The sequence below is a fragment of the Perca flavescens genome, chromosome 23 (genome assembly GCF_004354835.1).
Source record: "Perca flavescens isolate YP-PL-M2 chromosome 23, PFLA_1.0, whole genome shotgun sequence".
In the NCBI taxonomy this organism is placed as follows: domain Eukaryota; kingdom Metazoa; phylum Chordata; class Actinopteri; order Perciformes; family Percidae; genus Perca; species Perca flavescens.
This window is the reverse complement of record NC_041353.1, coordinates 13,187,855-13,202,658: the sequence shown is the minus strand read 5'-3', so window position 1 is coordinate 13,202,658 and position 14,804 is coordinate 13,187,855. Positions and strand designations below refer to the sequence as shown.

Here is a 14,804-nt window from a genome sequence, read left to right as displayed (position 1 = left end):
TCGTCTGACTGCCCGCAGCGGATTTGACACTTACTTGTTGATGAGCGGTTTCCCACATCGCCTGCTGGGAATTAGGAGCACATGATACTGATCCAGGATCTGAGCTACTGGTGGATACTTACTAAACCACTGCATAGAGATTACACGGGTTTTTCTCTTTTTTTGTTGCTCTTAATTTTCTAGTTTTTATGCGTTTTGAAAACTGCCTCGCGCGACTTCGGTTTAACTGAGTTTCATTGCGCATGCGCAATATGGGAACGGCAAATGAGCCGGTAATCTTTCGGGCTAAAGTTTCTGTGCTATTTGCAATCACAGGCTCTTCTCGGTAAAATGTTATGAATACCACAATTAATAGGCCTAACAAAAAGCATTTTAGTCATCTTAAAGTATTTGTTTCCTTTATGACAAAATAGCTAAATCTACTGTAATCCCATAGACTAACAGATGTTGCGAAAAACTCCACATACTTGCAGAAACTAGGAAAATCCTACAGTAAAAACGAAGATCTAAATACAAAATATTTCTACAATAAGAAGAGCCTACTTTAAATTCTGACTATACTTAACACTCTTGAAAAATGTTGGACATTTAGACCTCATGTGGACCCTGAATATTGTAATGAATAAATAATTAATTCAACACAATTAAGCTGTGTGCAGAAAAATACATCATAATTCTCTATTACAGGAATATTATGACAATTGACCCTAACTCTAACCCTAAGGCTGTATGACCGGTCCAATGTGATGTCTCTACCAACCCTCACTTGCTAAATTCAATTTTAGGCGACTGGAGGCTGTTCACCAGTGTATTATGATTTGGTTGTTTGACTGACCTCAAATGACCCCTTTTGTTCTGTAAAACATTCAACACCCTGATCTGCATGACCTGTCTAAACCCTTGTGTTAATAATCATAATAAAGTAAAACAAGAAATACTGTAGGTGTGTTACTTATTGCCACCATGTAGTAAAGAATGCAGTTTAAAAGATGGATTATTGTGACAAACATGAAAGAAAACTCTTGCTTGGTTTTCAGGACGAACCTGTTTATGTCGCCTATAACAGTTTCTGTCCTTGATTATTTTATATTTCAAAATAGCCAATAACACAACACAGCTGTTGGCATGTCTGTGTTTAACTTCTGGGCTTTTGCATGCTTGATGAAATCCCATTTTCTTTCCCAATTGTCTTACAACAGAAAACATATTGACATTCAAAATATGCAATCATACAGAATGGGAGGCAACAAAACAAAACACAGAATTAAAACCTGTCATCACTATCAAATTGATTGTCATGTATTTTAAGACAGGAAATATACATTTACATACAATAACAACAACCTTTCCTGATTCCATCAAACAATGAACTCACCAATCTGCATGACCCGCCCAAACACTGATGTGTTGTCCACAGTGCTGCAGTTCCACCTCCTCTGTCTGAACTGGTACTGGCACTCCTTGATGCCCGTCTTGGCTCCGTCTCCGATGTAGATCATGTGGTCCTGGTACAGCTGGCACAGCTTCCTCTGGCCCTGCAGCGCAGCACAGAGATTAGCACATTAATGGTTTGATACTTTAGCAGTCCCTGTGGGGATATTCTCCTTTATTTGACCATTTCATTAGACTCAGGGTCGGAGGAGGAAGATCAGGCATTTCCCTTTTTTGTTGATGCTGTAGAGCCACAACATGCAAAACTGAGCTCCTTTTCTATCAGAATATAATCATCACTGAATTCAAGTTATGAGAGCTGTAAAGGTGTGTTTACAACATTTAATATGTATTAAAAAATAAGTCTAAAGCAGGAACAGAAACTTACCTGGGAGAGACCAGACAGCTGACTGCAGAGAGGCTGAGCTCCAATGATATACATCTCTGGCCGCTGGATCGGGGTCAAAGCTAGTGACCTGAGGAGAGACAGAGGCCATATTAAGTCAGTAAGATCAAAGATGAGCGGCCATGACAGGGTTTATGTGATGTACGACTCTACCTCTCTGAGAGGGGCTCAGCGCTGTAGAGGACAAAGTTCAGACTAAAGTTTATTAGTACAACTGGCCTATAAAGTGTAGATAAATAGACTCTTCTGGTGTTCATCTTTGCAACCACTCCCATCTTGTTTCCTTTTCGGTCCTTTTCTCCCAAACAATTGAACCCTAATCATACATTTTGAATCACTTTTGCTTTAAAAGAGTGACAATTTGTGCCCACACACAGATAATATGACTGTTCACACTTCCATCCAAAGGCTTTCAAAGAAAAGGGAAATCAAATTGTGTGGGGATCGCCCCTATCTAGTGCTACAGGTAGATCAGTTTATGTATAATAATCAATGCATTCATGAAATTATGGCACGATTTGGGCAACACATGTGTTATTGGATGGTTGAGTGCACTGCTTAATGGAAATGGCAAACTATATCTATAACTATCCTACCTATTCTGATTTTGCATATACTGACAAGAAAGGTGAACTCCAAATGCATCCACTAACCTGCACACACCCTCCACTACATTACCTAACTGCATTGTTGCATAGTTGTCTTGTAAGTCAAGAACAAGTGTGGCTAATTGTCGGTCCTATAGGCACAGCAGCAGGCCGCCATGCAGTGCCATTTGGGGCTCAGCCAGGGTAAATATTGTGACAGAGCCCTCACATTTGTTCCATTCACTGTTAGGGCTCTACCACATGCAGGACTGGGACATCACCCCCAAAACACACACACACACACACACACACACACACACACACACATACACTGGAGGCAACACAAAGTCTGTTCATTTTTCCATTTGTCAATAGCATACAAGCAAAAGACATACGGAGGACTTGATGAGAAAGTAAACTTTTTAAAACATGTTTAAGGCTTGTGTCACATGCAAAAATTATATTATACTTATACTAAACTCATACTGAAAATCTCTCAAAGTTGCTCTCCTATAGTTACCACTAAATGGAGGTCATAGTTCATCCACTTTTATGCGTCAACACCTTCCAAAAATAATAATCAATGCACCACCAGTGATCGTTCAGTTACTCACCACCATGAGTTGGCATCCACCACCAGCAGTTGGGAGCTGCAGGCGAGGAAGGCGGCTGCCAGCAGCAGATGTCGCACGGCATCGTTACGCTTTCTCCGGACAGGCCTGTTGTCCATGGTCCGCCGCGTCAACGCCACACAGCCGGTGGTGGGGAAAGTGCTCTGCTGTTGAGACATGGGCAGAAAATCAGCAGGCGTCCTGCTCCGTCTGGAGGCAAACCCTGTAGCGCTGGCGACACAGTGAGTTCGAGTCCAACTCACGTGTATCTTGTCTATTTTCTTATAGTCCACTTGTCTTTCACCCGGTCTTCTCCTGTCCTTGCAGTCTCTAGTATTTAAAACTACAAAAACAAAACTGCCATTAAAAATAAACTGAAAAGGTCAACCAAAAAAGGGCAGATTTTGTAATCCCGAGGGAGTTTCACTGTGGTTCACTGAAGCACTTTTCATAAAGGTCAGAGGCTAACTGCTAAAAAAAAGCGAAGTTTACTGGCTAAAAGTCGTGCGTAAAATGGTTTGGTATCAGTTGGGTTTTACGCAAAGTGCGAGGACAGTTCTGCCTCTCCTGTTGTCTCTAAAAAGACATAAATAAAGCAAAGCTACAATGTGAAAAGTGTAATCCCGTTGTTGTCTTGAGGAAAGATTAACAAGGAGATTAAAACGCTAATTGAGCAGCAAAGCGACTGTTCCTTTCCCTTCCTTCCTGTCCCCTTACGACCACTCCACATCTCTCTCTCTCTCTCTCTCTCTCTCTCTCACACACTCCTCCTCTTCTCACCCCCACTTCACCTCAGAAACCCCCTTGCCCGCTCCCTCCCTGGCCATACACAACGCGCGCATGGGACGTGTGTGCGTGCGCAGACACCAAATGGATATTGGACGCAGTCAACATTGAATGTTGCTGAGCCAAAACTGGAAGCACTGTGATGTTAGTTACGTTAAAAGGTTTTGAATATGAAGAAAGTGTGCAAAAGCGGTTGTGTTTTTTTGGGCAATCACTCCCTGATTACAACAGATGTTTCTTAACAAGGCCTTTTCAATTCTATCTGACCTGCGATCAGTTAATTGTTCATCCAGGGATCCTCAGTTCCTCCAGTTTTCTAAAACTTAAAAGTAAAATTTTTTTATCATAATGTTCACTAAAGTCGGTAAAATATGTGTTTCAAAGTAAAAAAGAAAAAGAATGAGCGATGGGGGCTGAACGTTTTGCAAAACCCCCAATTGACCTCAAAAAAGTTCACCGTGCGTCAAATTCCTTTTATTAGCTGAAGTGAATAATGTGTTTGAATAAAAGGTGAGTGCTTCAAAAATCGTCTAATCCCCTCTTCTTTGGTCTGCGAAAATAAAAGGCAACACACCACGACCCCGCCTCTCTCACACACACACACACACACACAGACAGACGGTCAGGAGTCCTGAAAGTCCGAGAGTAAAGAAAAGGCGTGTTGAAGCGAGCTCTCCTCAATTCATATCCCGGTCAAAGACAAACTGGGAGGCGAACCTACAGAAGAACAGACTCTTTGATCTGACTCAGTGCTTCTCAAAAGAGTGCGTCCACAACCAAAGGTGGACGCAGGGGAGATTAGTCTGGGGCCCTCCGAAACCTGGAGAAATTGCTCTCCGAGGTTTGTAAAACATTCATCATTAAAAATGGAAGTTTAGTATAGCCTTTGTGAGACTAATACGAAAGGAAAAAAACATCAAGGAGGTCACCAAATTCACTAATAACCACAGAAATGACTTTAAATTACCTTTATAATCTATAATAATAACATCGCTTTACAAATATATAGTTTGTTGCGCAGTTTGATAAACACTTATAGAAATGCGTGAATAATACATCATATTTGGCTTTCATTGATCCATATTTTGCGTGCGTAAAAACTTAGTCGAATGGAAAATAAAAAATATCTGTTTAACATGCTGCTTGCAAAATATTTGTGTGGGGATTATCACTCTGGACAGTTTCCCGCGGACACTAAGTCACTCTAAAGGCCTATGTAGGTTTATTATAACATTACAGCCTATATGCCTACATAATGAAAATGTTTAATCTTCTCATCAATATTCCTGTAAGGTGTGATATGTTGGGTTGTTTAGGATTTCAGTGGGTGTTCCCCATGTTGGTGAGCAGCAGCAGAGAGTCGTCTCTGCATGATAATAGACCACACACACACACACACACACACACACACACACACACACACACACACACACACACACACACAACTGGCTGCCTTCAATATACATCTGATTGATATTCTGCATTGGGCGGGTATATTGGGTCAAAGTCAGGTTGAGTGGGTGAATAAACAATGACAAAGTGAGATAGGCTACATTTCGGGAAACAGAAAGGTAATTATAATATGTAACAAGACTAAAAACTGGTCTAAACGATCACTCAGTAAATAACCCCGAGGCTGAGCTAAATTATTTCCTTTCTGCTTTCTTCTTGTTTTCCCACTTTCCATATGCAGCCGTTTCCGGAGGTGATGCACTTTGAATGCCAGCCACTCTATAATATGCTGAGGTGGTTACTATGACAACAGCGCCCTCATCTGGTGAAACACATACATTGATTATTTTTATAGGAGGCTACATACTGTAGTTTGCCATGCAGCAGCTGCACAGCTGTACGCAGTACAATTATGGTGAAGCAGTAGGTTATTAGTGCGAGTATAGGTAGCCTACTTGTACTTTGCTTAAATATTTCCCCATATGCTACTTTATACACATTTTATATAATGTTGTCCTTTTTACTCCACTACTTTTTCTGATAGTTATTAACAGTTTACTACTACTACTTTACTACTTTACAGATAAAGATTTGACACTACATGTTAAGCTTATAAAATAAAATGCATTGTTAAAGATTAAAACAACCTTTTTGGCTTGTGTCCTCTTAAGAAAAAGAAATGTCTATGAGACCTGTGTCTGTGTATGTTTTAGATGTCTATGAGCTGTTAGCAGTTCCACCAAAGAGACATTTCCTTCTTAACTTCTCAGATGGTGTGAGTCCTAAAGAGGCCCAATTATCCAATATTTCCCAAAAAAAACAAAACAATTATCTATAAATATCTATTAATCATCTTATGTTGGGACCCTTTAGAGGGGCCCGGTCCTCAGGTTTGGAACCACTTGACTAAACTATCTAACAGTACAAATAGATGTAGTAGTACTAGAGTAGTAAAACTAGTTCCATCTCGACCAGCTACAGCAGTAAAATATTACTTAGGCACTGATGCATACACTTATGTCATAAAATAATAATAATATGTTAGTCACAGGGGCCATTTGTCTGAACAAGTACTTTTACTTTGAAACTTTAAGTACATTTAGCTGCTATACTATATGCTTTTACTTAAAGGTCCCATGGCATGAAAAAGTTACTTTATGAGGTTTTTAACATTAATATGCATTCCCCCAGCTTGCCTATGAAGTGTCTAGAAATGGCAATAGGTGTAAACCAAGCTCTGGGTATCCTGCTCTGCCTTTGAGAAAATGGGGGGGCAAGATGGAGGGTGGGGGTGTGTTCTTGACCAATTGCCACTTTGCTAGTTTGAAAGCCATGATGTCTCTCTCTCATGGGCGGGCCAAATTCTCTGGGCGGGCAAAGCAGAGAAAGGGGAGGTAACCTTGCTCCTTATGACCTCATAAGGAGAAGATTCCAGATCTGCCCATCTGAGCTTTCATTTTCTCAAAGGCAGAGCAGGATACCCAGGGCTCGGTTTACACCTATCACCATTTCTAGCCACTGGTGGACCATAGGCAGGCTGGGGGAACTCATATTAATGTTAAAAAAAAAACTCAAAGTGAAATTTTCATGCCATGGGACCTTTAAGAAAAATGGTGCTCACATATACCCAGCCTTCATTTCAGCTCAGTATACAGGGTGTGTTTGTGTTCTGGTCTATCCAAGTATGTTTGACCTCCCTGGTCAATGTCCTGTATTGTAGAAACTGAAAAATTCTGAATAATGAAAGGATGGGACACAGCAGTGACTCATGATAATGACAGACCAATCAGCAGTCTGTAATTGACACTATAGCGCCCTCTAGTGTTACACTGCCATTCAGTCTTCGCTATACAGTATGCAGTAGATGTTCAGAAGAATGGCATGTTTATGAAAACCTACTTGGCAATAAACCACATTCTGATCTGTTTATATTTGTGATGTTTTCACATTTCCAGATGATCTGTATTTTGGTTGAGACATCTGAGAGCCAAACTGGAATAAATAGGTTTCTCCTCTTGAGAACTCAACTAATTAAAACATACTGATTGTCTCGTCATTTGGGAACTGAAGAGAAACAGGCCACCAGCTTATTCTGGGACATGACCCAGAGATTCAGAAATACTGGACTGGAGAAGCCACATACTGCTATGTGATAGCTGCTGGTTTCACTGGTAACTTGTGATGTGCCTGTTGAAACACAAGGAGGTGCAGTTCAGCTACAGTGCACTCTGCAGCCAAAGAAAAGGGGGTAAATTGAGGCAGGGAGGGGGCGAGGGCACAGAGACAAAATTTAGGACCATGTGAGATTAAGAAAGAAGTAGGAGAGAGAACAGAGAGGGTGAAAGAGGGAGGGAGTGTCCAAGTAATGGATATACAGAGAGAGAGAGAGAGACAGAAATCGAGGGAGCGGGAGAGGACTTGTCCCCAGAGGATATGTGCAATAGCCATGCAACAGGGAGCAATGCCTGAGAAAGTCGGCAGCTCCTCTCTGGATTAACAGCAGCCTCACGTTTTATTGCCTACAGTGCCAGACTACAGCGAGCGAACCAGCCAGCTCTCTCCTGCAGGGAAACCAGCTGCAGTCGGCTGATGAGGTCTGAGCTGATCCCCTGGAAGCTGCTCATGCCAAAATGCTAAATATCCAATTTTTTTTTTTTTAGAAATGACTGCCACTTAAAAATTGATCACCCTATAGTTAAAATGACAAAAACATCAGCAACTTCTAGGCAGAAATGTCCTAGTTTGTCATGATTCAGTCTCCCTAAAACAGCATTGGAGGAAGTATTCAGATGTTTGACTACAGCAAAAGTAGCAACACTGCAGTATGAAATACTCCATGATTAAGTCCTGCATTAAAATGTCACTTAAGTACACAATTAGTGAAATGCATTTAGAGATTAAAAAGTGAAAGTACTCATGTTTCATGAAAATGGCCCCTGTGACTGTTGTACCGTTATATCATTGGAAATATATAAGTGGCATTTCACTGTTGTAGCTGGTCAAGGTGGAGCTAATGTTTATTATTTTATATATTGTTGGATAGCTTCATATGATATTTTATAAGCTCATGAATTAACCAGCAGAGATTCATGGTTTTGCTCAAGGACACTTAGGGCAGATGTTTGTTTATAGAGGGGCTTCGACCAACAGTTGAGGGATAGTCTAATCTATAATCATTTCCATACAACCACACCCAAAACACATTCTTACTATTTTTTTCTTCTTCTTAAAGCACTGAATAGTTTAGGCCCAAAAAACAGTTTTGATCTGCTGCTATGAACCATCCAGACCTCTCAGGTTGTCTGGGTCAGTTCTGCTTTCTGTCCCCAGAGTCAGAACTAAACATGGAGAAGCAGCACTCGGTTTTATGCACCACATATCCCAGAAAACTGCAGGTCCGCTGCAACTCTCAGTTCTTTTAAATCAAGGCGGAAGACTTTCTTTTTGATGCTGCCTTTTTTTTAAGTAATTGTTCATTTCTTACACTGCAGAATAACACTGTTTTATTCTTAGTTGTATTCTATTTTAGCTGTTTTTTTATATTCTCTTTAAGATATATTTTTAACTGCTCTTTAATGTTTTATGTACAGAACTTTGAATTGCCTTGTTGCTGAATTATGCTATATCAATAAAGCTGCCTTGCCTTATTGTTAAAATGTATTGTTTCGTGTAGCCTACCTACTCTCCAGCCCTCTCTCTGTTACCCACTACTTCAATAAAAACAGTTAGAACAGACACAGAAAAACATGCCAACTTCTGTGCAGACACATAACACACATTTATAAGAACCAAAGAACTAAAAACTAAAAATGAGACCACAGCAAACCCATGGGATGATGAAACTACCTGCTCCAGTTATTATATATGTTATACCTGTCTCTCTCTCTCTCTCTCTCTCTCTGTTTCTCATGTCTTCCTTCTTTTGTCTCTTTCTCCATGTCTGTTCCTTTTCCCAAAAAACACACATATGCAATGACAAACACACGTGCAGCCATAAACTGCCAAATGCAGCTGGCTGCGGGGAAATGTACTGCTTATATTGTCACACACACACACACACACACACACACACACACACACACACACACACACACACACACACACACACACACACACACACACACACACACACACACACACACACACCTGGGGGAATTGGAAGCAGCTGAAAGGGGCTGTGGAGAGGCCTTGGGCTTTCTATCTTTCTCTTTGTTTTGTTTTCAGTTTACATGTGCGGTTGCGTGTATGATGTTATATGGAAACCCATCCTCTTTCTGTTTTACACTCCTTCCTCCCTCCCTCCTCCCTCTTTTTCTCCCACATTCTCCTGTCGCCCCTTCTCTCCTCTTCGTCACGCTTGCTCTCCCCTCTCCTCTTTCACCCTCTCCATCATTCTCCCCCCGACTCTGTCCATCTCCTCCCTTTTCCCCTCCATCCATCCTTCTGTCAGCTGGCAGAAGATGAGTCATGCCTCTAGCTGGGAGGCTAAAACGCTCTCTCCCTCTAAATATATCTTCTCCATACTTCTCCTACCCTGTCTTTCTATGTCTTTTTCTCCTTCCTTCTCTCAGCCTCTGTAACACTTCTCTCTGCTCTGTATCACCATCTGTTTCTCTATGTCTCTCTGCTTTGTTCTGTCGCTCTACTACCAAGCTCTTTCCTCCTTCCTTTCTCCATTTCTCCCATGCTTTTTCCATCTAAAAGTTAGATTCATCAGCCATTTATGTTTCTATCCATCCCTCTTCTTCTTCTTCTCCTTCTCTTTCTCTCTCTCTAACAGTGCATCCAGGCACCTATAAAAAGCTGTTCTCACGCTCCCCCGTCTCTCAACTGTGATGATGTGACACACATACGCTCCTTTTTACTCTCCCCATTTATTGTATGTACAGCCTCTTGAAATACTTTGTACTGTATACATTTGTAAACCTGTTCGCTGCACTGTAAATACATTTACTGAGAACTACTGATGACCTGAAATTCATTGTCTATGTCAACATACTTGATTCTGATAAAGGCATCAGATCTAAATTGCAATGTATATTATTGCTGTGTAATGAAGATGATGTGTGTCTAATTTAGGTTCTTTTTAGACCAGTATTACAAACTGAAACTACATGTGAACTTAATGCAATTTGACTGTAACACGGAACACTTCAAATCCAATGCAAATGCAAAACTACATTCAATATTTTTCAATGACATGGTAGATGATGTAAATGTTCTCCTATTTTCAGCATAGGGAATATGAACTACCTTTCTTGTTATAACAGTTAACAACTAAGCTAGTCTATATCCACGATGTTCCACCTCCAGGGATTGCTCCGCTGCTGCCGGAAATTCCGCCGGAAATTCCGCCGGAAATTCCGCCGGAAATTCCGCCGGAAATTCCGCCGGATGTCCCTCTTTTCGGCCAACTAGACTATCTGTCCAATCTGAGTTTTCTGTTGCACAACTAAAACAACTTTTGAAAGTACACATTCCACCAAAACGAGTTCCTTCCCGAGGCTATTTTGCAGCGGCACCGTGGCTCCATCCGGCGCTTAGCACCGCCCAAGACGATTGTGATTGGTTTAAAGAAATGCCAATACACCAGAGCACGTTTGTCTCCCATCCCGGAATGCTGTGTGGACTAGCCAGACCCTCCCCTGCAATGATGTGGAGGAAGGTCTGGCAATGTGAGACTACAGTTAAGCTAATGCCAGTTAGCATCCAGTGCCAAATTAACTTGTTACATAGGGGTGGGCACTGCATTAAAGCAAGACTACCGTAAGTAACTTTTGCCAAGTGTGACAATTACAAGACAATGCTGCATTAAACCTAAAGTGCACAACTATTTTATATTAAGAAATGTTATATTCAAGCCATTGCCAAATGAGTTGATACAAAGTTAATTAAACCTATCAGCTCAACAAAACTCTCTCTGTATTTGTCAGTGTGTCTATGTTTACAAAATGGTTCTGTCCGGCGACTTTTGCGCACAGAAGCTTGAGTGATGCATTTTACTTCACCGCTGAGAAAGAACAACAGCAATGGTCAGCTTTGGAGACGAAGAGACATAAAAACCACAACATTATTAGTTCTTTTGATGAGTCCATCATGTTTTTTAATTCAACGTTTCCTCCTTGAGCTACTAGCAACTGGTGGGGGAGGTGACCAACGAAGGCTTGCGCCATGTGGACAGCGTTGCTGTCATTACTTAGAATTTCTCATGGGGGGCGACAGAAACTACGCACTATAGCTTTAAACCCTTTCCGTCATTTGCTGAAATTCTCGGCCAGTTGCTTAAAAAAACATCATCATTAGGCGACCTGACTGAGGAGTGAGTTGGAAAGCAACAAACTTCTGGTGAGTTTCTGTATGTTTACTTCCTGTTTTATGCAAATTAAAAACAAGGAAATGTTTATCTGCGACATGCAAGTGTACACAGTAGCACAAGTAGAATGTTACAGTTTTTTATCTAAGGTTTTCCAACACTAGCATAAGCCATGGTGAGCTATACTGGTTATTGTAGTTTCATCATTAAGAGGAAGATTGCGTTAAAAAGTTCATAGTCTCGCTTCTCAACAAAAGTTTAATATCCGGTTAAGGAATAAAGAGGGAGTCTAAACTGAAAATTTGGTGCAGACCGAGTTTGGCACCTCAGTGGAAACGAAAGCAACTGAGAGAGCTCTGGCTGCCCTGGTTTGGCACTGGACTGGAACGGTGGGAGAGACTGAGTCCCTGATCAGAAAGCCCAGGGAGAAGCCACTGAGGCTGGGCCAGATCCCCTGAGTTGTTGCCCTAGAGCTCCGCTGGTCAAACTACACTGGTCCCATGATCCCTTCCCTGGAGAGATTAACACACACACACACACACACGCTCGAACATGTATAAACACATTTGTAAGCATACACACAAACAGAACATTTTACTCAAAGCTGCTCTTTGCACTTTAATGGCCCTGAGTGGCAGCGGGAAATACCTGAAAATTCTTAAATAAATAAAATGTAAAGAACCCTAATTTAACCTAATTATTTAAATTCTGTTTGATGTGAGACTGCAGCTGGTAAGTAATATTTCTGTCATTGATGACTCATCTTTGTCTCAATGGTTTGCTCACTGTTGCCCTGCTGTTTATGTATTTCAGTCTTGCACAGTTTCATCTTAGGGTTCCATCCAATAAGGTTTTTTTTGTCCACCACATGCTTGTGTGATTTTAGCCTTGAAGTTAACAGGAATTTGTAGGTATGCTATACAAAACAGTAGAAGATTAAGATGGCTCCCAACGGAAGACACTGAACTTTCTAACTAACCATCTCTGTTTGATACTGGCAAAAATATCTGGATTAGCTTCAACAGCCAATATGAGAGGAGTTTGAAAGAAGACTTTCGTCTGAGACTAGTTAAGATGGGGAAAGGCTCTATAAAAATGCTAATATGTCTCCCACGATAAATCATAACTACTGTATAAGGACAAGACAGAGTTGGGGAATCATGATCCAGCCTCCACTGCAGCTAGTTAATGAGGACATTAACCCCTTCAAATGCATTTCCGGTTTGAGAAATCAACTTACTCCACTCTGTCTCATAATATCAGACATGTATTCTGTATCTTCATTTAAGCTATACAGTATGATGTTAACACTGAGTGAATCAATTGGCTTCACCATTCTATCAAACAGAGGTATACATATAGATGTCTTGTTGATGATTTTTACACATTTCCACAAATCTCACATACTGGCACATTTGGTATTTTTGGAAAGTGTGGGATCTGCACTAGAATTTAAAGTAAAGTTATGCATTATGGACAAATGTTTGGCTGGTTGGTTTGGAGACCACACTCTTGGTGAATTTCTGTACCTATCTCAAAATCAAATCAAATGCATTGTCCTGGGTAAATCATGGGTGTCACCCAAATAACAGAGGGGGAACTTATTGAATAGATGTTGGTTAAACCCTTAGGGCTAAGCTTTGTCTTGGGAGAGACGTCATGGGAGTCAATAATTTTCTCCTTCAAACTTGACTGTGCTTGCTCTCACACCTGCCTGAACTCCATTTAAGGGATTTTGCATCCAATTCTGGTAATGGTACATGTATGGCCACATCCAAAACCTGTCAGTTGCCATTTATAAGATTGAAAATTAGCTGTTTTCCACCATGATGGTTCCCCGCACAAACACAGAAAAACAGAGAGTAAAAACCAGCCAGATAAACACACACACACACACACACACACACATACACACACACACACACACACACACACCAAAATGCGGCCTATTCATGCCAACAGATGACAGAGCGCTTTGAGAAAATGCCAAAATGCTGACTACTGAAGGGAGAGAGAGCACAAGGCTGAAAAATCTCCTATGTCAGACTGCAGAGCCGGCAGAAAAGAAAAGCATTGTTGAGGACACACACACACACACACACACACACACACACACACACACACACACACACACACACACACCTAGGCAGTTTGTGTGGTGCAAAAAAACTGGAGCAGGGCGGCAGTGCATAACATACGCACAAATGCATGCACGCACGCACGCACGCACGCACGCACACACACACACACACACACACACACACACACACACACACACACACAGCCTGTGAGGTGTTGTGGCAAGATGGTTTTCAAAAAGAGGAAAGAGAAAGTGAATCAAAAAGGAAGAAGATAGATAAATGGAGAGGGTTAAAAGAGAGATAGTGGTGCAAAGAGAAAATGAGGCTTGCATCTCCTGGCAGTGACCTACTGTTGTCTCCCTCTGTGCACATCTGCTCTCCTCCTCCTCTTGTTTACCTCCATCATGTTCTTTTTTTCTCTTGTGCCTCTCACCTGCCTCTTCTCTTTTTTTTAGGCAGACTAATACGTCTCCATTCATTTTCAATGTTATCCTGTCTATTGTCATGCTGAGTGACACCTCAATATCCTCTGATTAGTGAAACTTTCAAAAGTCATATAGATACATACTTATGCTCTCAAGTGTCTGCAATCCATGCGTCTCTTGTGGAGCAGTTTATACTTCAACAGAGCAGGGTTGGATACAATTTGATGGTGTGATACAGGTAGTATGATAGCTTCTTCGAGTTTGGACCCTCCAGCTCTCAGTTCCATTCAAAGGTCAGCACTGTCAAAACTGTTTGCAATTTGTCAGCAGCATAAATTCACGTCATAGTTCGCCAAAGCAGAACTTGATGCAAAAGTTCAGTACTTTTGATTGATGTTGTATAAACTAGTTCTGAACGAGACTAACCCAACAATAACAGAGGATGGGAGGCACAAAAAGGGTTGAAATACAATAAAAAAGCAGGGAGAGAGAGAGAGAGGAGACAGCGGAGGAGCTTGTTTTGAAGGCAGGTACACATACACACACACACACACACACACACACACACGCACACACACAAAGGTAGTTAGTGAACCTCAGGGCATTGTTACTGTCTGCTTTTTCTTCCATATGTTGGTGTGTGTGTGTGTGGGAGAGAGAGAGAGAGAATCTAAAGAGTCAATGGTAATATCCATTCAGGAAGGTGTCAGCT

At 41.3% G+C, this 14,804-nt stretch overlaps 1 protein-coding gene across 3 annotated transcripts in view; it reads right to left on the bottom strand.

Moving 5' to 3' along the window:
- wnt5b (wingless-type MMTV integration site family, member 5b) overlaps positions 1–14,804 on the bottom strand; it is a 90,486-nt gene that overhangs the window by 11,016 nt on the left and 64,666 nt on the right. For 2 of the 3 annotated variants that reach the window (XM_028570266.1, XM_028570267.1), the window contains 3 exons: positions 3,039–3,202; positions 1,820–1,907; positions 1,376–1,535 (listed from right to left, as the gene is read on the bottom strand). In XM_028570266.1, coding sequence (XP_028426067.1) covers positions 1,376–1,535; positions 1,820–1,907; positions 3,039–3,154 — 364 coding nt within the window. In that variant the 5' untranslated portion in view covers positions 3,155–3,202. Of the gene's footprint in view, positions 1–1,375; positions 1,536–1,819; positions 1,908–3,038; positions 3,281–14,804 lie in introns of those variants that run through there. The other variant, XM_028570265.1, reaches the window with a different exon arrangement.